General features: G+C 37.6%; 1 protein-coding gene across 1 annotated transcript; it reads left to right on the top strand.

The window, feature by feature from the left end:
* The first annotated feature begins 344 nt into the window (after positions 1-344).
* On the top strand, positions 345-15,093 carry LOC128982078 (collagen alpha-1(XXVII) chain-like). Its single transcript, XM_054401120.1, has 5 exons — positions 345-375; positions 1,155-6,917; positions 7,932-8,309; positions 11,352-11,428; positions 13,412-15,093. Exons 1-5 carry the CDS (start codon positions 345-347, stop codon positions 13,676-13,678), a joined length of 6,516 nt encoding a protein of 2,171 aa, XP_054257095.1. The 3' UTR covers positions 13,679-15,093.
* The last annotated feature ends 9,797 nt before the right edge of the window (positions 15,094-24,890 follow it).

The raw sequence follows: 24,890 nt of genomic DNA, 5'->3' as shown, positions 1-24,890 counted from the left end.
CATCACATCGCAAATCAAAAAGAAGACGTGATAACAAGGTTCTGCTGACCACTGGCAACCCACAATCATTTTCATCATTGGTAATAATTGCTGTTTCAGTATGTGGAAGGCAGATATCGTCAAACGGTCTGTGAGATTGGATCAAGAAGTTATGTGTATATTTGTCCAAATAACTAAATATATGCCACCAATAGAATGGGGGGGTTGATGCTTTGTACGATTGACAAATGGAATAAGTTCGGAAAAATTTTCTAACATAATAAAGTGCATATAAACCGTGCCATTGCTTATGATTTGCATTGATGCTTTTGAGTCAATGTACACATTCCGGGGTATTTTAAACCATGAGTGAAACAGTGTTGAAATTGAGAAAAGGTATGATGACCTGTGTGACTTCGTCACCGACTAATTTATTGGCTGGTATCTTAGCTTACTTAATTATGAGGCTAATAGCCGATTAACAGTGTTGATACGAAAATTTATTAAGATAAACAAGAATAGTTTCTAAAAAATATTTAGAACAATATCTGTTAACTTATTAACTAGTTTATTAATTGAGCTACAACATTGACATAATCACTAGCACTAACCACTCGAGCATTGCAAAAAACTATTCACTACAAAAAGCTATGAGATTATCCTCATCTGACAGGTGGACTAAAAGTTAGATGTCTGCGCGTTGTAATGCCAAGCTGTGATTTGTACTCTACAGATGACATCTCTATAGACCAACAGATGAAAAACATCGCAGCCTCGCCGTCGCCGCTTCATGTTTGAACGTCTGAGTATCTCTCAGGTCGTAGAGTGAATCTGGTTTACTATAGTGCAATTGAAAGAGTGTATAAAGATATGAAGTACACATCGCACCTAGAGGAACTGACGTGATATGACAAAAGAGTTTAGGAAATAATTGACTCTGTATTGATTTCTCCTCGTGGTTTTGGAGGTTGTGCAAGGTGTGTGGAATTAAATCAATATTTCTTCGTGTGCACGTGATACTTGCCGTCAGTAGTATTTATCCACACCACGTTTCAAATGCATTCGATCTTTATCTTAGACGTGATAGTTGTGTAAGAACGATATTCTTGTTTATATAGTCATAGGTTTATATAAAGGAGTTTGCTCTAATTAAGTAAAACATTTCTCTTTTCCAGAATATCGGAGGGACAAGGCCTTAGGGAGACAGAATGGAGGAGCCTTCCAGTGTCCTTCAGAAGGGTTCCACCCACATCCCAACGACTGCAAGATCTTCTACCGCTGTGTGGAATGGGGATCTTCCGGACAACCTCAGCTGACAGCCTTCCAGTTCGAGTGTGGTCCTGGATCTGTCTTTGACAAAGACAGCGCTATCTGCATCCACGCCTCAGCTTCTCCAAGAGCAGAGTGTAGAGCCCTTGCTCCTCCTCCGGACCCAGAACCTGAACCTGGCCCAGGGGAAGGAAATAACGATGTTTCTCCTGTAGCCAACCCAGAACCAGGACAGTCACAGCCCGTTAGACCTGCATATCCAGAGTCGAAGCCTTCAGGAGGGGCGGAGTATCCTGATTATGACGGAGGAACTGGAGGAAATGAGGACGGCGAATCACAAGGATCAAACGAACAAAAGGTTGAAACACCTCCATGCGCTGGAGAAGGGTTTTTTGGAGTCAAGGGAGCTTGCAGGCAGTTCTACAGATGTGTGACTGATGGAGCCGGAGGGTATGTAAAGTACGACTTTTTATGTGTCAAAGGCACAGTATGGGATGAGGCGACTGAGTCTTGTAATCACGCTTGGGCAACCAAGAGAGATGATTGTAAAGAAGAACCATCTGGGGAGGGAAGTTCATCTAGTCAGCAAGTCGGAGGCCATCCTCAGCAAGGTGGAACACCACCAATCAGCACCGTGACTGAGGGAAGCAATAGTTTTTCGTCGAGTGAGTCGTCGGTTTCAAGTGGATCTACGGGATATCCATATCCAGGAAGCTCAGGAGGGAGTTGGTCCTCAACGACGGCCCAGCAAGGCCAAATAAGTGGAACAAACCAACCAAGTGGATCTGTTGTTTCAACTGAGGAACCGGACACACCTGAAGGTGAAGAAGATAGTTCTGATAGTGGAGAATGTTCTTCAGAAGGGTTTATGGAGGTCAAAAACAACTGCAAGAAGTTTATAAGGTGTGTCTCTAATGGCGAAGGAGGGTTCACAAAGCATGAATTCAAGTGTGCTGAAGGAACAGTGTGGGATCAGACTCAAGAGACTTGCAACCATCCGTACTTAGTCCAAAGGCCAGATTGTGGATTAACGACTCCTCGAGCTCCTCTATCGGACTCGACCTTAGATGATTCAACAATAACACAAACTTGGTCAAATAGTACATCTAGTAGTAGCAGTTCAAGCGCATCGTCTGCATCCTCTTGGAATACAACGACTTCGATATCAAACAACAATAACGGACAAACTACTTCGTCTGCTGGTGGAAGTCAGTCAGCTATGGAATCTAGCAGCAATCAAATGTCTTCTGCTTCTGGAGGTTCTACAACTACGACGTTAGGAAGTAGTCAAAGTGGTTCCGGGAGCTCACAGAACCAACAATCATCTTCTTCTGGTGGCCAGTCTCAAACAGCTTCAGCAGCAAACAATCAGCAATCTTCCTCCTCAGGAAGTAGTAGTCAAAGTACTTCTGCTGCAAATAATCAGCAAGCTTCCTCATCTGGTGGTAGCACTCAAACTACTTCGTCAGGAAGTAACCAACAGGCATCATCTTCAGGAAGTAATACTCAAACAACATCAGCTGCCAACAACCAGCAATCATCGTCATCTGGTAGTAATACCCAAACCACATCAGCTGCTAATAATCAACAGTCTTCGTCTTCTGGTAGTAATACCCAAACCACATCAGCTGCTAACAATCAACAGTCTTCGTCTTCTGGTAGTAATACCCAAACCACATCAGCTGCCAATAATCAACAGTCTTCATCTTCGGGTGGTAGTACACAGACAACTTCGGCAGCTAATAACCAACAATCGTCATCCTCAGGAAGTAACGCACAATCAACATCAGGAAACAACCAACAATCTTCTTCTTCTGGAGGTAGTAGTCAAACAGGTTCTACCGCAAGTAATCAACAATCATCATCAAGTGGTAGTGGTACTCAGACAACGGCTTCTGGAAGTAATCAACAATCATCATCAAGTGGTAGTGGCACCCAGACAACGGCTTCTGGAAATAATCAACAGTCTTCATCAAGTGGTAGTGGCACACAGACAACGGCTTCTGGAAGTAATCAACAGTCTTCATCAAGTGGTAGTGGCACTCAGACAACGGCTTCTGGAAGTAATCAACAGTCTTCATCAAGTGGAAGTGGTACTCAGACAACGGCTTCTGGAAGTAATCAACAGACTTCATCAAGTGGTAGTGGTACTCAGACAACGGCTTCTGGAAGTAATCAACAGTCTTCATCAAGTGGAAGTGGTACTCAGACAACGGCTTCTGGAAGTAATCAACAGACTTCATCAAGTGGTAGTGGTACTCAGACAACAGTATCCGGGAGTAATCAACAATCTTCCGGAAGTCAGGGTTCATCAACTACATCAAATCAGTCTGGATCAACATCAGGATCAAACTCACAAACAACATCGTCAGGAAATAATCAAGGTGCCACGATTAGTGCTGGTCAAGTTACACCTCCTCAACAAACAACCACTCCTAAACCTCACCCGACTCAGAGTACTAAGCCACAACCGGGTCAACCAAGTTATCCAAGCCAACCTAGTGGTCCCAGTCAACCGAACAAACCAAGCAATCCTAATCAACCGGTATACCCCAGTCAACCGAGTGGTCCAAGCCAACCCGGTTATCCCAGCCAGCCTGGATACCCCAGCCAGCCTGGACACCCAAGCAACCCTGGATACCCTAGTCAACCTAGTGGTCCAAGCCAGCCTACACACCCTAATCAACCCGGATACCCAAGCCAACCTAGCTACCCTAGCCAACCTGGATATCCAGGTCAACCGAGTGGACCAAGCCAACCCGGTTATCCGAGCCAACCTAGCCAACCTGGATACCCAAGCCAACCCGGTTATCCAAGTCAACCTGGTCAATCTAGTCAACCAGGATATCCAAGTGCCCCCAGTCAACCAACGTACCCGAATACACCAAATCAACCTATTTCCCAAGGCCCTTGTAAGCCAGGAGAATGTCCAGGTGAAGGATTCTACCCGGTGCAAGGAGATTGCTCTAAATTTATTAGATGTGTCAATAATGGAGCTGGATACACAAAGTATGAGTTTACTTGTGGTGCTGGTACTGTGTGGGATCCAGACATTATCGGATGTAACTACCCAGGAGCAGTGAAAAGGAACGACTGTAAGGACTCGAGCACTAGTTCAGCACAGCCAGGTGGGCAATCAGGATACCCAGGACAACCCGGACAACCGGGACAACCAGGACAGCAAGGACAGCAGGGACAGCAAGGATATCCAGGACAGCCTGGACAACCAAGTCAGCCAGGATATCCAGGACAACCAGGGCAGTCGGGACAACCGGGACAACCAGGACAGCCCGGTGGGCAGCCAGGATATCCTGGACACCCGGGGCAACCAGGACAACCGGGACAACCAGGTCAACCGGGACAACCAGGTCAACCGGGACAACCAGGTCAACCAGGCCAGCAAGGTCAGCAAGGATATCCAGGACAACCTGGACAACCTGGACAACCAAGTCAGCCAGGATATCCAGGACAACCAGGGCAGCCGGGACAGCCGGGACAACCAGGACAGCCCGGTGGGCAGCCAGGATATCCAGGACAGCCAGGACAACCAGGTCAGTCAGGTGGGCAGCCAGGATCTCCAGGACAACCGGGACAACCAGGACAGCCGGGACGGCCAGGAGGATCTGAAGGACGGCCATCAGGAACATCACCAATGACTCCTGAGCCCACAACTCCAAAACCAACAAATGGACAGTGTTCATCAGAAGGGTTCTTCCCAGTCAAAGGAGACTGCCGTAAATTCTTCAGGTGTGTGAATAACGGAGCTGGATTTACTAAGTACGACTTTAGTTGTGGTCCAGGAACAGTATGGGACCCAGAGATAACCGGATGTAATCATGCTTGGGCCGTTAAGAGGCAAGATTGTGGATCAAGTTCGGGAGGGACAGATGAGAGTAATGAGATTCCAGGATCAGAAGGTTCTATTAAACCCATTCACCAGGGACCAAGTCAGCCAGGCTATCCAGGACAGCCAGGACAGCCAGATCAACCAGGACAACCAGGACAACCGGGACAACCGGGACAACCAGGACAACCGGGACAACCAGGGCATCCAGGACAATCTGGGCAATCTGGTGGGCAGCCAGGACATCCAGGACAAACAGGACAACCAGGTCAGTCAGGGCAATCTGGCTCACAACCGGGATATCCAGGGCAACCGGGACAACCAGGACAGCCAGGCCAGCCAGGACAACCAGGGCAACCAGGGCAGCCAGGACATCCAGGACAGCCAGGACAATCTGGTGGACAGCCAGGATATCCAGGGCAACCAGGACAGCCAGGACAACCGGGACAACCAGGAGGACAAGGACGGCCATCAGGAACGTCACCAATGACTCCAGACTCCACTACTCCTCAACCTGTATCACATGGAGACTGTTCCTCTGAAGGTTTCTTCCCAGTTGAAGGAGACTGCAATAAATTTTACAGATGTGTAAGTGACGGTGCTGGGTTTACAAAATACGACTTTAGTTGTGGACCAGGTACTGTCTGGGATCCAGAGATAACAGGTTGTAATCATCCCTGGGCCGTAAAACGTAAAGACTGCAAAACGGGCCCTGGTGGAACTGATGAAAGCAATGAAATACCGGGATCAATGAATCAAAACAAACCGGAGCATCCAGGACAACCTGGTCAGCCTGGTCAACCAGGTAGCCAGCCAGGAAATCCAGGACAACCAGGACAGCCAGGACAACAGGGGCAGCTTGGACAACCAGGACAACCGGGGCAGCCAGGACAACCAGGGCAACCTGGTGGACAACCAGGATATCCAGGACAGCCAGGACAGCCAGGTCAACCAGGGCAGCCAGGACAGCCAGGACAACCAGGGCAGCCTGGACAACCAGGGCAGCCAGGACAACCAGGACATCCAGGACAACCAGGACAACCTGGCGGACAGCCAGGACAACCTGGCGGACAGCCAGGACAACCTGGCGGACAGCCAGGATATCCAGGATATCCAGGACAGCCAGGACAGCCTGGTCAGCCAGGACAGCCTGGTCAGCCAGGACAACAGGGGCAACCAGGACAACCGGGGCAACCAGGACAGCCAGGACAAGGTCAGCCAAGCCAACCTGGTCAGCCGGGACAACCAGGGGAACCAAATCATAGTACCTCTCCACCTTGTGAGACAAAACCACCTAGCAAAATTGTCTGCAACAAAGCAGGCTTCTACCCACATCCTACGGATTGCAAGAAGTTCTACCGCTGCGTTGACTGGGACGATGGTAAAGGAGAGAGGTTCTCAGTTTACCACTTTGACTGTGCTCCTGGAACTATCTGGGATCCTGCAATTGAAACCTGCAACCATCCGGAGTCTGTTTACCCACCGAGAGATTGCAGTGGAGGTGGATCCTCACCGGGACCTAGCGAGGAAAGGAACAATTCCACTGAACCATCTACTGGGGGAACTGAACCAACCGAGGGAACTACTAACTTGGAGTCTACAAGTGAGGGTACTACTTACGAATCAACGCCAGGATCTACTACAGAAGACAAGACTACAGAGGGAACTACAATCACGGAGAGCACGAGTGTTGAGACGACGTACCAATCAACTACTGAGGGAACGACTAACACAGAGTCGTCTACTCCTGGTGCCACTGAGACTTCAACACCTGGAGCTACTGAGACTTCAACACCTGGACCTACTGAGACTTCTACGCCTGGAGGTAATATATTCCACTGTTGGTAAATTTAGGTTTCTGGAAACTCAATATCAAACACGGAAAACATCATACTTGTCCAATATTTGTTTACCTTTGTCTTGGAAATTTTCAAATTTTAAATAGAATTAAATAACATGCAAAAGTATGAATGTAGTTCAAAATATTCTATCTATTAGAAAAAAGTAATTTTTTAACATCTCATTTGTTTTAATAAGATTTTTACAAATCTTTTATTTAGATCATTAAGGCAGATGGTAGGTGTATTTCATTTACTAAGACAGAAATGTATATTATGTATGACACATCTTACCACCAAAACGCCCCCAACCCCAAACCCAACCGCCTTCTTCCCAAACCCAACTTTACAAGTAGGTACTTAAATTGGTTGTCCCTAGTCATATACTACTTCTCATTTCTTTCTCTGGGATTATATTTTCCTGATAAGCCCATCCCCCCTCAGATATGTACATTTTCTTTCATTCGTAGATACTTAACGGTCCATTCATTTCCTGGAATATACTGAGGCCCCTCTTTCTAGCTTAACCTGATATTTGTTTTTCCAGGTTTGAAAACCCCTGTAATTTCTATATGTAGGCACAGAAATATCTTATATTGCCAAGTACTGAAAGCTCTTCTTTTTCTTTAGACCTTAAAAACTTATATTCTAAGGAATCAAAAGGCCCCTTTTCCCCTCAGGTTTAGAAAGCTCCTTGTCGTTTCATGAGCTCAATTTTCGTAACTTCTCATGTGGTAAAGGTATCTTTTCTTTACTTGTATTGAGCAAGTCATGTACTGAGCTGACCCTGAGCGCCTCATGTGTTATGAAATACTATAATATCTTATCTTCTCGGCTTCTGGAACTTTTCCCTGAGATAGAACTTCTCCAACTGGCATTTCCTCTGTTCTTAGGTAGGGCAAAGCCTTCTCTCATTGGTATTGTTTATCTTTAACCTTTTTCCCTCTATAATATTAAAAGATTCCTCTTCCTCCACATATTAAGATCCAATTTCTTCTCAGGTACCGAGACCACCTCTGGAGGAACAGAGTCTTCAACTCCTGGCAATACTGAGAGTTCAACTCCAGGTACGGAATCAACAACAGACTCTACGACTCCTGGAAACACCGAGCTCTCCACGGAAGGATCTACCGGAACCCAACCCATGTCTACTGACTCACCCTCAACACTCCCCCCTGGAACCGACACCTCTTGTCCGACCCTGGAGGAGGGTCAGATCCATCTGGTCTGCCCCACTGGCTTCCGAAGACACCCTAAACACTGTAACCTCTTCTACCAATGCACCAGCTCTCCAGACAATCACGATCTCAAGGTTTTGGTCTTGAGCTGTGTGAATGGAACTGTCTACGATGAAAAGAAAGTGCAATGTTTACCTCCAGGTGGGTTAATATTACCATTAAATCATCCATGGTTACTAAAACATACGCAGCTATATGCCATTGATTATTGTTTTAGTAAAACCTTTTGTATTTCAAATAATTTTATAACGTGGCGTCAAACATTCTTCGACATATTAACTTAAATAACTATGTTTTGACGGTTATTTAAAAGCTCGCCATCATTAGTCTAATAAGTATCCACTTCATAAGGTGTCGTCAGTACACACAACCATGACTCGCATGTAAAAAAATTATCACATGATATAGAACTATCAACTACACTAAATTTTCAATTTTAAGTCTTACTATAGTAATTGCAAAATCCAATTGCAAGTTCCAAGCATTTACTTATCACCGAAGACGTCGGAGGATATTCAGATATTGTATTTCATATACTGTTTTCTTAATTTACAACTTCATAAAGTATATTAAGAAGAACAGTAGGGTTATACTCCCGTATACGATACTTCCCCGTGAATATAGTTTTTGAGTTTTTATTTGTGAAACTTCATTTATTTCAATTAGTGATAATTATTACCTAGAAAATGCACTTTGCATGGTACATCCAATTAGATACAGGATGGTACAATCTGAATAACAAATGGACTAAAAAACGTATCGTTTCTCATTGCCACAAAGTATGAGAACCCCATTAAAACAGTTCACCAAAATCAACCAGCCGAAACGAATGGTTTACCGAAACCGGCAAATACCAATGAAGATGGATATTATTTATGTACCACCTTGAAGACTTGAACAACCGGTTCTTTGACGTAGTGCTTTTAAATTATCCAAATTAATCCTATTTTCACATCAAGTCAATGATCTCCAGCCTGCTTGCGCATGGTTTGTTGAGCCTATCTCGTTTACCCTATCAAAACATAATGCAGGGTTGGCTTATGAATGCCAAGGTGTAAATTTATCCTCATCTAATATGATTGATTATGACACTTCCGTATTGTGAGTAATTTATGCTAATCCTCTTCTCTGCTGTTAAATTAGTATTGTAATGTGGGCTAAACATATTTATTTCGTATGTTTTTTTTATTGATGACGTTGTTCTATGGTGTTTTAGTCTTTCTTTAAGGTATTTACTTGAACCCATTCATAGGTTGCAAACCTCTGGTTTTCATAGATTACAAACATATTGGCAATCGAAACTTTAAAATTAGTTCTTCTAAAGTAAAGAGGTTTAAAAAAACACTGACATCATTAAGTTTTTGCCAATGATATCAACTATCTTATTTGAACTGTTTAGTGACAAACTTGGAGCGAGACAGCAACATTTTGTCATTATTATACAATTACTTAATTTAATTCTAGCGATTGAAAAAAATAAATAAACATAAAATAAGATACAGAAGAGTACTTACCAACCTCTAAAAACGAGAACTCTAAATAAAAATGTGTTTCTAATGGTAATATGAATTAATGTAAAAATAAAATAATATATGGTGTTATTAACTGTGTAACCATGGTAATTTTATATATCCGGTATTTTTGTTTTGGCCCTTTAGGTTTGGTAACGGGGGACCAAGCCTTGCTTGGTTGTAGTTAATTGAGCTTAATAGTTAAAGTAAAACATTATTGTAAACAAACATTTTATAATTACAAACCATAGACAGACATTTAATCGCTAAAATAATAACAACTCTGTAATGAAAAATCATGCAATTGAACAAAAATAAGATACATTTTTATGATCTTGCAGTCTAAGGGCTAATCGCACAGAATGTTTCTCTCCACTAGTCATTGAAAAAAAAAATTACAATGGCCTCCACTATGAAATTTTAAGTTGAATCAAAATAACTTTTTTCCAACATGGGTTTCTTTTACCTTAACATATATACCTAGTTTCATAAAGATCAGTTAAAGAAATAAAGTCATAAAGAAATAATTAAAAATAAAAATTTTAATGTTAAAAAAAGTTCAGAAATCTGTTTAACGAAGCGTTATTAGAAAAATGTTACTCTTGGACCCAAAGAATCACTACGTAAATTATGTACCCAACGTTTTTCAACACCAACAGTTTTCATACATAACTTATTGTAACTATTCATTATTCCTTCACGAAACTGACATTCATCACTTTTATTTATTAATGTTTACTTACAGTACTTAGATTATATGACAGATAACTAACAGATTACTTACAGATTTCTTTCTTAAACAACGTAGAGAAACAAGTTTCTCCAGAAGAATGTTCTTACATGGTTATACTTGGCCAGTCAGTGATGGCCAGTCGTTTTATTGCATCACATCTTTTCTCCTATATGCAATAAGCTAATATCATAAGACACCCAAAGAATGCAGAGTCTCGACTGAGAAATAAGACAAAGATAAACCTCTTCCACGCAAGGTAATAATTAGCAAAACCGGTCTGCATTCGACCAACACACACGCATAAAACACACACAAACAAACACACGCATACAAATCACACATAAACTCAGTACAGTAACCCTTACTCAACCAACCCTGCAATTTCTTTGTTGGTCTAGGTTCAGTGGTGATTTCATATTGCTTATTTACTCAAGGAAGACAATGGAGGCAAAAACGAATATTGTGAAAATATCTAAATAATTATCATAAAACAATTAAATATAATATTTGGCTTTGGATACTTAGACATGAATATGGACCATCCGCAACCGGTTTTAACTGACAGAGAAAAAGTGGGTGAACCTCTCATATGCTGCTGATAAAGTTATATTTCATATTTTACCTTAAACATGGAAAGGATTCTCTATTTCACCGTAGTCTATTTTTCACCATAACTACAAACATTATAAGAAGTGTTTTAATTCCTTGATTTAGCCAACGGATGTTAGAACGAAACTGTATGAATCATAAATATAAACAATTGAAGTCGCTGGCCTAAAACTTAATTAATTAGTATCACAAATCTGTAAATCAATAGAAGTCCTAATCAAGACATACTGTTTCATTAGATATTTTCACACACAAAGTATATACTTACATAATAAATGTAGAAAACTACATGATAGATGTATGTAACTACATAATAAATGTATGTTGTAGAAGAGGCAGCACCTTGCCAAGGGACGATGATGGCTCGAAGACTGACCAGAAGACTGGCTGATGGATCTATGCCTCCTGTAAGTATACAGTTTGAAGTCCTCTCCAGTTTTATTCCTTTCTTGTCTGTAAGGTCTGTTAAATAATTTTCCCAGAAGATGTACAAAAGGTCAACCCCTGAAATGTGATGGCGTTATTGATTCTCCAAGTTTTCACTTGTTTATGTTTTAATTGGTTGATCAAACCTTTACTATAAATATATCTTTACTTGTATCTTCGTGTATTCGTGCAAGTCTCCTTGTATAATTTTACCAATATAAAACCTAAGTGAATTCAAAATATGTTTTCCATGTAGAGGAGTTCTGTTTGAAAATCAATGGAGACAATGAAAGGAAGTTTATAAACTCTTAGGGACTACTGATATTTTTCTGAACACTGCAATAATACGTTATTTTTAAGTGCAAACATTTACATACGGTATTTTTTTTTTTTTATAACATAAAACATGTACAGTGGAACCTTGATAAGAAGACCCTCGATAACCAGTCGCCCTTGATAACAAGTGCCATTTTCAAATCCCCTTAAAATTATTTACCCCTAATCACATGTTATTACAAACCTCAATAAGAAGTCAACCTTGATAACAAGTCTTATTTTACAATTCCCATGAGAGTCTTGTTATCAAAGTTCTCCTTTAACTATTCCTCAGTTAGTATTAAACTTCTTCGTACCACAGTTCGAATATATTACACATTATTTAATCCCGTCGACGTATGAGTATATATGTCCTTTCCTTATTTCACCAAAATGAGAAATATTCAATAAGGTTTCATCATTTCAAAATACAGGGTGGTAAAAAAAGTCCCAGGACAGTTAAATATTTTAAAAAATAATGCAGATAGAGCTACAATACTTGGTACAAAGTTACAGGGCATAAAACTCTATTTTAACACATATTCAGTGATCCAATAACTCTTCAGGGGGACGGCCCACAAGGAGTCGGAAGAAAATCTTAAATAGAAGCATAGGCCAATATGCACATCAAATTAAAGGTCCTTTTTAGTAGAATACAATGCCACAAACCGCACTTCAAAAGGTTGATCCTGCGCAAAATTACAGTTGTTCAAAGATTCATTTAATTTACATTGTTATTATACGCTTACTCCTCAGGTGGCACACAGCCCTAGGAATCGGAAGAAAATTGTTAACGTAAGCATAGGTCGATATGCACATCAAATTAAAGGTCTTCACTAGTAGATTACGATGCCGTAAATTCAAGCACAAAAGAATGCCTGAGTAAAAAATGGCAGTCGTTCAAAGATTCAAAATGGCGGATTCAAGAAATCTTTGAACATCTGCCATTTTGCGCAGGACCAGCCTTTTGAAGTTCGGTTTGTGGCATTGTATTCTGCTAAAAAGGACCTTTAATTTGATGTGCATATTGACCTATGCTTCTATTTAAGATTTTCTTCCGACTCGTTGTGGGCCGTCCCCCTGAAGAGATATTGGATCACTGAATATGCGTTAAAATAGAGTTTTATGCCCTGTAACTTTGTACCAAGTATTGTAGCTCTATCTACATTATTTCTTTTATATTTAACTTTTTTACCACCCTGTATTATTAACTCAAGTTTCTTCCTCTAAGCAAATAGCAAATTACGATCTTTTCCCTCAAGAATTACAATCATGGTCTCTATTACCTTCCATAGTGTGAATATCATACGAATTCTCACCCCTCCAAGCACAAAATAAACTATAACGTCCTCTCTCTAAATTTGACTAAAGAGGCCTCTTCCTCCTTAAGTGTGTACATATTATCTACCCCCCCCCCCCCCCTCCATCATATAATCACAATTGTAACATCTTCCCTACAAAATATGAGTACTATATCTAACATATCATTTCACTCCAACTCTTAAAATATCAACTGTCATATCTTTCCCTTTATCCTAAGAGTATAAACTACATCTCTCTCATATTTTGAGTACCTAACAAACCATTCCCTCTAAATTTATACCGAACAATTTTCCCTCTAAAAATTTACAATTTCTTTCTTTTTCCAGGTGGAGGTCACCACCCGTCGCAGTCTCTGCCCGGCCGAAGGTCACTTCCCCTACGAGGGAGACTGCCTGAGGTTCTACAAGTGTCGTCGGTCCAACGGCCGCATGCACGGCGCCCTCTTCCAGTGTCCAGAGGGCTACGTCTTCTGGGACGTCTCCAGAAGGTGCGAGAAGTCGGCGAAGATCCCAGAATGCTCGAGAGGAGGACCCAAGAGACTTTGGCGCCCGACTAGCGCGCCTTTAGAAACAACTGAACTCGGCGTGCGGTAGTTAGGTTAGGTTAGGCTTCCCCCCAAAATGAAATACTTTCCCGCGTTCACGACATAGATTCGTAGCGAACGAAAACACACGAAAAGTTCAAATTGTAAAGAAATGCGCGTATGAACACAAATTGTTAGGTTAGGTTTAGTTAGGTTTCTCTTTCAAATTAATTGCTTTACCGCATTTACGACGGAGTTTTATAGTGAATGAATTTCATACAAAATGTTTTTAGTTTAAAATATGCACGTATGCACACACAAGTTTTAGGCTGGATAGGTTTCCCTCCAGATTAAATGTTTCCCCCGTTTATGACGCAGTTCATTTTAACAACCAATTCCCATACAAAAAATTACAATACTATATTTGCTCAGGTCTTTACTCATCTGTTATGTATTATGTGTAACTAATAAGACATTCGCCCAAAACAGTATAAATTTTAGCAATTGTAAATTGGTTAAATTCTCTAAATACTGCCTTACACCTACACTGCTTTTTCTTAAACGTGCATTAAATATCATATTACAAATATACATACTTAACAAATTGCAACTTCGACTTAACTAAGGAAACTTGCAATATTCCACGTGCCAAACCATTAGTAGCCTTTAAGTTCGTTTTCCACGTTAGGCCTATCTAGGATAAGTTAGAGTTAAGAAATTATGATCATTTAGTCAAGAGAAACAGGATTTCCAAACATAAACACCATTTTAAATGTGTTTATACTATAAGAATAAGATGTTGTAAACATGTTTATTTATTTATGTTTAACACGAACGCCATGGTCATTGATTTAGTAATAAAATAATTGAATTCGTAATTAGCGGACTAAATGAAAGGCATTAAAACATTGTTTAATGGGAAAATTTAACTTGAAATTTATTTTTGGTCAATATTATACTAGTCCGCTGCACCCTGTGAATATAAATAAGCTTAGGTGTAAATGCTTTATTTATGTGCATAATTTGTACTAGGCCATATAATGGTGTTAACTTGTTGGAAATACACCATTACTTCGTTTCATATCGAATATTCCGTTTAGATTTCTGCACATCTTTTACTTGCAGAAAAGTGCATTATTCAAGAAAGTTGTTTCATTCACTACATTGCAAAATATATTTTTGTTTTTGGTTCAAATTTCGTTAAAAAGTTATTTGCGAAAATCTCCAATGAAACGAAGACTGATGAATTTTCATTTCGGTGAAGGTTTTTAACAATGACAAATTTGGTTGTACAGCTCAAAAGAAGCTCAATGTAGTATGTGAGTAGTGTGACAAATAAAATTTGCTATGTAAGTTTTAACACATTGAATCAACACTCTTCACAACGAGAGTGTGTTTTACTAACTTATTTATTGTTTAGATTTAAGTTAGCGAAATTGTCTTTGTGATATGCAAATGAACGAATGATATGATGAATAAAGATATTTTGTATGTATAAAGCAGCATTTTATTTACAACCCATGTTTTAGTTGTTCACAGGCTCCTTGTGAATAGTCCTAAGTAGAGCGAGAGTAAACCTCGAAATTTATAATGTCTTGGTAAAATATGGCTATAAAAGTAGACAGAAGTTCCGTAGAGGTTAAAATTGGAAAGTTCAAACGTTTTTGATTAGTTAAGGTTGTTGGATGTAGGTGCTTTAGACTCTTTTGGGGCCAGGGATGATGTAAAGTATAGGAAAACGTTGGAAACATTTGGTATAAAATAGGAATTACATTTCTTTTTTAATTAAATGGACTGAGCTCTTTGACATGCAAACTATGTAATTGAATCACGTAATAACGGCTGAACACATTGAAGCTAATAACCGGGTACAGTGCTATATAAAACTAACGTAAAATGTTTATGCCTCATGGGTTGATATGATGATTACAATATATAAATCATACCATACAATATAGATGATTACAATATAGTTGATACCTAAATGTAAACAAAGAATCATAACATGCGTATTACCAGACGGAAATAAGATCTGAATACAGTACAAAGGAGAAATACATTTGGGTGAAAACAATTAATCAAAAAATGTACAGAAATTATGAAATCTTAAAAGCAAAAATGGTATTGATCTAATGTAAATGGGAGTTAATTATTCTATTTAAATCAACAGTTGTTGTTTGACTAATTAGCACAAAAACAATGTTCATCTTGATAGGATATTGGAAACATGCGATTTTGCCTTGGAATTTAAACAGTGCAATAAACTTATGCTGTTGGAAGCCTGTTGATGAGTGAAAGTGTGTTGACAGCATTTGAGTGCGTTGATGTTTACTAAAATGTTTCACTCTAATTTTAGACCACGACTTATAAACCATAATGTTCAAAATTGAAACAAATTCAAAAATGCTATGCGTATTATTACAACAAAGAATCTATTATGGTAAATTATTAGAATGAGCTAAGAAGCCTTATATCACAGAAAACATACTACTATAACCATATATACAATATACAATATACACATATATACTACAACATATATATAAAACGTTATAGTAATATGTTTTCTGTGCTTATATACATGCACCGTGTACAACTGTCATTTACAACATGTCGTCATTTTTGTTTTTAGGTTAGGATAAATCAAAGCGTTGAACGGAATGGGAGACTACACCTCTTTACTTAGGTTTATGTGTGATACTTGGGAGCCTAAACATTGAATCTTTGAACCTCAGCAGGCCTATGTAATGGTAGCATGGGTACTGCAGCTTACATCATATACAAATTAGCCGACAATGAAAATTACCTTGAAGATTTCCTTATTTACATGTTAGTGCAATTTGAAAAATGCATTGGACCCACTTTTTACAATGAGCTGTTACCTATACTTTATAAGTGATTGCTTCCTTTAAATTGGATAGAGTAAAATGTTCACAAAGGCAATCCCCACTACATCTTGCTTATGCAATTTCAGTACATCTCAGTCAACAGATGAGGCTGTAGTGGACCTGGGAAAATCAAATTTTCTCCTCGGAACACATTATCTAGCGTTGTCGAGAGTAAGAACAAGAACTATCGAGAGATTGCTAATTAAGCATTTTTTATAGAGAGTTACAAGCATAAACAAAAACAGTAAGTAGTCGTTAGGTACTCGTATGATGAAGTATTGTATTGGTCATTGACAGTTTTCTTAAGTTTTTATATGTGGTTTTTTTTATTTTTAAATTTTATTTGGAAAATGGTTATTTGTTTAGTTTTTGGTTTGCTCTGCTCAATAGGCAGACCTGAGACCGCACACCTAGTTATTTTTCCGGTTCGCTGAATACCAATTATTATCAATCAGCAATATTATCAATCAAAGAATACAATACAGACGATCTAAAGTGAACTATCTGCAGATGCTTTGGCCTTTTGGTTAGGGAGTTTGCCTTTTCAAACTTTAAAGTTGTCCTTTAAACTCTAGAATAAAATTATTCCAATAATTTATTCAATTTGAAAAACATCTGTAGTTTTCTAAAGTTTTCAAAATATTAGTTATATTTCTCGAAACACAAATACACACCACAAACAAAGGAATTAATAATTTAGAACAGATCCTCAAAAACTGATTGAACTAAATCCAATTATGACCCAATGTAAGTAAAATGATTAGGTTCCTTATGGTTTTGTGATATAACGGATTGAGCATTTGAAAAAGAATAATGTGTTTCTGATAAACGCCGAATGTTCCAAAAACGTATATTTAAAATAAAAGTATCATGGATTTATTTATTATATGTGTTATATGGTGTTAGGCTGATAATGATATACATTTATTTACAGTCTGCGTCAAACTTAATTTAAGCTAAAACGAGTAGATTGATATTACTGACGGCTTTGGTGGAATTTATCAAGCGCCTTCAACTTACGAAGACATACCAACTGCAGTAATGTATTGTGAGTTGTGGTACTTTTAAGCAGGCGCTCACTTGTTTCAGGAATAAACCGTGTACAAGTAATTTTTTGTAAAATATACTCGGAACTATAGCTTTGCTTTACTGCAGGGAGGGATTGTATAATGGTCTTAATGAAATTCTAAATAAAGATCTGAAAAGCAACTGTAAAAGTCCCGTCCAGAATAGGTTGAAACTTGCTTCTTAGTTTTGAATTACTTCTCTTTATGGCTGTACCAAGTGGTTTTATTAAACCTCTTTGGTGTAATTAAATCAGTTAGGTTACAGAACAAAAATCGCAAGTATACTGAAATTTAAACAAATTAAAAAATGTAAACGTTATGGTTTTCCTCTTTTTGTTGTTTATACTGCAACTCATTGGATGTAGTTACAATACAGTACTAAGACATCCACGTGAACTTACGAGCCTTACGATTTTGAGAGTCGATTTTTAAAATAGATTATGTACGTAATAATATTAAAAGAGTTAATTCCAAATTTTTTGTAACATCTAAGTCAATTTGGTCCAGCGTTCCTTGTTATAATAATATGTGTTTTATACATCATAAATGCACACAACTCAATACTGTATACTGTATACAGGGTATTCATTTGAAAACTTTCCATATCTGTCGTGTACAAAGGTATGAATGAATGAATATTTTCCACATAATGTACAGAATCCAAAATACATACTTCTTAACGTTACAATTACAAAAAATAAACGAAAACTAAAATAAAAAGAAAAATTTCTGTACTAACATAACTGATTAGTTTTTTTTTTTTGTTTTTTTAAATCAGCAGACATAGGCAAGTGCTGCCTGTGCGTCCGCTGGGTTGCTATTAAAAAAAATTGTAAGGAAATCATGGTGGTATGGCTTTTAACACTTGTTCGCTATAATTTCACCACAATTTGGCCTTGCCGGATCTAATACAACTATTTTCAATTTTGAAACATGCCCCCAAAAGGTCCCACCTCCCCAGTTATTTTAAAGCATTGTATTGATCTAATATAAATGGGAGTATAATATTCTATGAAAGGGAACGTGTTAACACATTAGCTACCAACTATATTCATCCCTCAGTTACAGATGAGTATGGCAGTAGGTAGGAAACGTAAAAATACTCAAACTTTAAGGATACAAAAAAACTGAAAACTCAAAATGCTTAAATAGGTATAGGAAATTGTATTGAAGCATAACTTTGTACACAAAGGTATGGCTTTTCAAATTAACACCCTGTATATTAATACTGTTAAAAATACTGTATACAAAAATAGTATATTACTATACTAGTCACAAAGTGACCCATTTCGGGGCGAGATAGTTTTACATGCGAGACAAATCATTGTGACGAGTATCACGATGAAGAAAACTACTTCCTCAAACTTAAAAAAAATAATCTGTTATTTCTTAAGCTATTTATTTTTCTAATCTAAACACAATACGTCTATACAATAAATTTAAGTGTAAAATTCAGCTGATTGTACATCAACCTAACTTCTGAAAAACTGCACAGTAAATATAAATTTGAATTTCTAAATTCAGTGTTCTCTAGTCTATGTTCTGAAAGATTTAATCGTTTTCTTAACTATTTAATCTAGTCTAAATTTGATATTAATGCAAGTTGTCAACTCTGTTAATTAAAAATGTATTTAAATAAATCAATTTTTCTGTTATGTATTTTTAATTAAAACACAATGGTGCTCGCTCCTTTTTAAGCCAACCGTGAACTTTAGTTGTAACTTTGTTCATGTCAAGAAAAGTCATCTGATCGGTGTATGGAAATTGACGATTTTCGGAGATCTCAGCTGTATGGAAATATGATATTTTCGATGAAAAGTATTGTATTATTGAAATTAATACATTACAGCAAGCATCAGCGTTGCTTGTAGCGCTATAGTGTTGGTGCGGGCTTTTGCAGAACTACTCGTGCCTCTGATTGTTTGCAGTACGTTGTCGATAGTTCTCACTGTATCCAAAAGATCGTAGCTCTGACTATATAACGAAATAAATAAGAAAAATAAATTAAAATTCGGTTATGCAATTTGATAGGGTTGCCATACTGTCCTTCAGTTAAGTTTATTATTTGCTATTTTACAGAAGGTAGAAAAAATTGATAACTCGGTTGTTTGTGAACCGTTTTTAACAAACAAGGTCTCATTTGACTTGGATTTAAATTCCCTATATTTTATTTTTAAAATGTTCTTAATATTTACGATTTTCATTAAATTTGACGTTTAAGATTTTGAATGGCTGCCATTAAGAAACCGCTTCAGATATTGGAAAGGCATTTTTAAGCTCTTTTTCACTTCTACACCACACATTTATACCAATTTTGAAATTTATATCTTGAAAATACCCAAAGATATAGAACAATTTTTTTTTTCTCAAACAGGCCGACAGACAGAAATCTAAATATTTTAGACCCATACTTATACGGCATTTTACGTTTGTCTTAGCCCAAGGAACAAGTCCACAAAGTATGACCAAACAATTTGGAAACACCCTGTATATAAATGAAATAGCTTAGCATTGAATCAATTTTTATAAAATAAATAATTTCGTTAAATTTGATCAAAATATAGCCATAAATGCAAACGACAATATTTTATTCATCCCTAATAATAATAACATGAGACTTTTAAATTTAAAGTTTTTATTTATTTACGCTGCAACCGTTATACGTAAGGGAGCTTCAATACATTAAACAATAAACACTAAACTATTTCTTTAAGCTCTGGAAAATGGCTTAGAAAGAAATCCACAATTTTATGTTTTGGATGTCACAAAGAAGTAACTTAACCCAATTTTTACCCATATAATCTCTTGTAAAACACCGTTCCCACAGTCCGATCATCGAAATCGTTTAAATAAATGTAAGGGTTTGACGTATTACGCTATATTGTAAAAATTGGATGGTTTTGACACGATTCGTGTGCTAACGAAATGCATATATAAATTTGAATATAAAAAATATCAAAATACGAATGTGAGCGGATGGTGTTTTGGCGTCTGGGGACATCAAGACGAAAAAAATCTGATTAACCATTAGACCTACGTTAATAGCTTATTCCATTTATGGGAAATTCGCTAAAATAGTTAAATTTCTAAACGAATCCCTCAATAAAACAGGTTCTGTTAGAAAGATCAATAAGTAAGGGGTTGAAATATTAAATATTGAGTACACGTGGTGGAAAAAAGTCCCGGGACGGTTAAATGTTTGAAAAAGTTATATAGATAGAGCTTCAAAACTTGATACACAGTTACTGAGCATTAAGATAATTTTAACACATTAAAAGATGCGCTGCCTCTTCAGGGGGGAAGGCCTACTAGGAGTCAGGAGAAAATTTTAACTGTAAGCATAGGTTCATATACACATCGAAATAAAAATACAATGCTGCAACCCCGAGCTCAAACGGACAATCGAGTCAGAAATTGCAGCTATTCAAATATGTACTAAATTTGCATTGCTAATTAACGCTACCTCTTCAGGTGAACCGCTAGAAGATGGAAGAAAATCATAAACGTAAGCAAAGCTCGATAAGCACATAAAGTTAAAGCTCTTTATTAGTAGAATATAATGCCTCAAATTTGAGCTCAATAGAATAACTGAGTATAAAATGGCAGCCGTTCAAAGATCCATAATGGTATATTCAAGAAATCTTAGAATGGCTACGATTTTTTGACTCGGTTGTTTGTTTGGGTTCAAGTTTGTGGCATTGTATTTTACTGGTAAAGACCTTTAATTTGATGTGCATATCAACCTATGCTTACATTAAACATTTTCTTCTGACATCTAGTGGGCCGTCCAATTGAAGAGGTAGAGTATTTTTTAATCATATGTTAAAATTATGTTAATGTCCAGTAACTGAGTACCAAGTTTTAAAGCTCTATGTTTATTACTTTTTGGAATATTTAACCGTCCCGGAACTTTTTCCCACCATGTACATGCACAATCAAATATTGCCTTAAAAATACAGCCTATGAATAGAGAAAGACCAATAATTGTTAGTTTACACTACTTTATAGTGCATTTATCCGTTGCTCAAGTCAAACATTTTTACTGACACATACAAGTACACCGTATATATTGTTTACAGTTTATTTTCTATTTTTCAGACACACATTTACCATATAATTAGGTAACTATAAAAACCCCGTCGATAATTGTTCCAATGCGATTGTCACGTCCTACAGAAAATAGTGTTGTAGCTATACAGCCTGAGCCTACTATGTATCACTAATGGCCTATTTTAATATTTACTATTTCTATATTAGTATATACCAACTTAGATGCGGCGAATATGGTATAATATGGCATAACATTGTTTGGGTTAAAGTCTTATACATTACTGTAGGCTACTTGTTTTAAAGAACCAGCACCATACCGAGCATGTAATATTTTACAGAACATATAGGGCACACACCTGATTTCTGGCTTGGGGTGGAATTAGGAGGTATTTTGGAATTAGTCATTTGAATGCTGCGTAACCCTACTAGTAACATTCCTCATATTTGGGATGTCATGGCAGTTATGAATTTTAGATATTATTTTGAGGCATGGTACCTGCCTTCTCCAATTACTAAGATTATTTATTCAAGAAAATGTCAAGAAGAAGGTGCTTAAGAAAAAAGATCAGAATTTGTTTATAAGTGCAATCCCGTTCATTCCTACTTATAGCCTAATAAAAATGCAAATTCTTGGAATTGCTGTTGAATAAGTTGCTGTTTAATAGGAGTTCATGTTTTTGGCGTATTGTGTCAACTATACGCGCTTGAAGGGAATTACAAAATTTGTTTAGGTTTTTGTAGAGAAATGTGTATGCATGACATCAAGTTTTAATAACACCTTTTACTGGTAATTTGAGGAGAACCTGCAACTGTTTAGGGCCTCTGAGGGTTATAAGTACCACAATAAAACATCATACACGGTGTTTATGTAAGTTAAATTTGCATATAACTTTTCAATAAAGTTATTGTGGAACTGACTGTAGCCTTCTATTTAAAAAATATGTCTAAACGTGTAAACCTAAGTTATACATCAGCAATAGTATTCTAGCAACAAACATGATTTTAAGATATTTTCAGAGTGAACAGTCAGAAGATCTTGGCGGTTAATTCTCCCTTAGTTGAACTTCAGTAATCGTCCGTCACACATTAATAACGAATTTCGTTGAGTAAATATGAATAGATTTAATACATATTTGGACTCTGAGGACATTAAATAGAAAAAGTAAAACTGTTTAGTGTTTACCGTGCTGCCTTATCCCTAGATATTATTTGCTTGAAATTAATTATTATATTTGTAAGAGAGAACAAATATGCACTAACGATAACTAGACAGTAGAATAAAATATGTAACAAACACTAGTAGAGCTGAAACAAACACTAGACTGACGACCTTGGTTGATTGAGATACATAAGTAAAGCAGGGAGCTTAAATTTCCCGTTCTCCCTGTGAGCTGCCACCCTGACCTGACAGCAGTCGTGGCTTACGTCCCCAGGATTAAAACCTTTTCGACCCTTCACTAATTGTCGTGGCTTTCGTTCCCCAGCTTATAGCCATAAACATTCGTGGCTTTCGGGATGCAGCCATATAAACTTTGGAACAAGACCAACATGTTTTCCTAATCATTCCTAGAAGATAAGGTGATTGTAACAGTAGCCTGTCAGAAGATAAGAACTTGTAAACATTTCATCAAACAAATTTGGGCTTCAATAGCTAATAAGCAACACACTAGTGGGCAAAGTTTAGCTTACGTTTCAAAGTAAACGCCTTCGGATACTGTTAACTGCTGTCAAAGGCTTCATGTCTAAGTCGATCCCGGCTCTCAACACTACAGAGTACCGGGAATTATCGATATAAGCCACAAAACACACTATTTAGTTGAGGCGATTTCAAAATCTTCAATAAAATGTAGCAAAACAAAACCTATGGAAGAAATTTTGAACGCTAAAACTTTCTGGCACCGTTCACGATTTTCTCGTTTAAAAAAATTTAATTTAATTTAATTCAAGGATTTTTTATCGATATTTTATCGTTAAACTAACACCGGCTAGTTTGATTTAGGTATTTTTCAAAACATTCTAATCAATTACTGTGATGTCTTAAAAGAAAACAATCAAAATAAATATTCTCCAATACACATTTTCTATAAAGAACACAAAAATTAATTTTGTTGACTAGGCTGCATCCCGAAAGCCACGAATGTTTATGGCTATAAGCTGGGGAACGAAAGCCACGACAATTAGTGAAGGGTCGAAAAGGTTTTAATCCTGGGGACGTAAGCCACGACTGCTGTCAGGTCAGGGTGGCAGCTCACAGGGAGAACGGGAAATTTAAGCTCCCTGTTTTACTTATGTATCTCAATCAACCAAGGTCGTCAGTCTAGTGTTTGTTTCAGCTCTACTAGTGTTTGTTACATATTTTATTCTACTGTCTAGTTATCGTTAGTGCATATTTGTTCTCTCTTACAAATATAATAATTAATTTCAAGCAAATAATATCTAGGGATAAGGCAGCACGGTAAACACTAAACAGTTTTACTTTTTCTATTTAATGTCCTCAGAGTCCAAATATGTATTAAATCTATTCATATTTACTCAACGAAATTCGTTATTAATGTGTGACGGACGATTACTGAAGTTCAACTAAGGGAGAATTAACCGCCAAGATCTTCTGACTGTTCACTCTGAAAATATCTTAAAATCATGTTTGTTGCTAGAATACTATTGCTGATGTATAACTTAGGTTTACACGTTTAGACATATTTTTTAAATAGAAGGCTACAGTCAGTTCCACAATAACTTTATTGAAAAGTTATATGCAAATTTAACTTACATAAACACCGTGTATGATGTTTTATTGTGGTACTTATAACCCTCAGAGGCCCTAAACAGTTGCAGGTTCTCCTCAAATTACCAGTAAAAGGTGTTATTAAAACTTGATGTCATGCATACACATTTCTCTACAAAAACCTAAACAAATTTTGTAATTCCCTTCAAGCGCGTATAGTTGACACAATACGCCAAAAACATGAACTCCTATTAAACAGCAACTTATTCAACAGCAATTCCAAGAATTTGCATTTTTATTAGGCTATAAGTAGGAATGAACGGGATTGCACTTATAAACAAATTCTGATCTTTTTTCTTAAGCACCTTCTTCTTGACATTTTCTTGAATAAATAATCTTAGTAATTGGAGAAGGCAGGTACCATGCCTCAAAATAATATCTAAAATTCATAACTGCCATGACATCCCAAATATGAGGAATGTTACTAGTAGGGTTACGCAGCATTCAAATGACTAATTCCAAAATACCTCCTAATTCCACCCCAAGCCAGAA

Source organism: Macrosteles quadrilineatus, unplaced genomic scaffold (genome assembly GCF_028750875.1).
Source record: "Macrosteles quadrilineatus isolate MER2022 unplaced genomic scaffold, UCM_ALF_1.0 Scaffold_103__1_contigs__length_361171, whole genome shotgun sequence".
Taxonomy (NCBI): domain Eukaryota; kingdom Metazoa; phylum Arthropoda; class Insecta; order Hemiptera; family Cicadellidae; genus Macrosteles; species Macrosteles quadrilineatus.
Note: the sequence above shows the minus strand (reverse complement) of the source record. Positions and strands in the feature narration are given on the sequence as shown.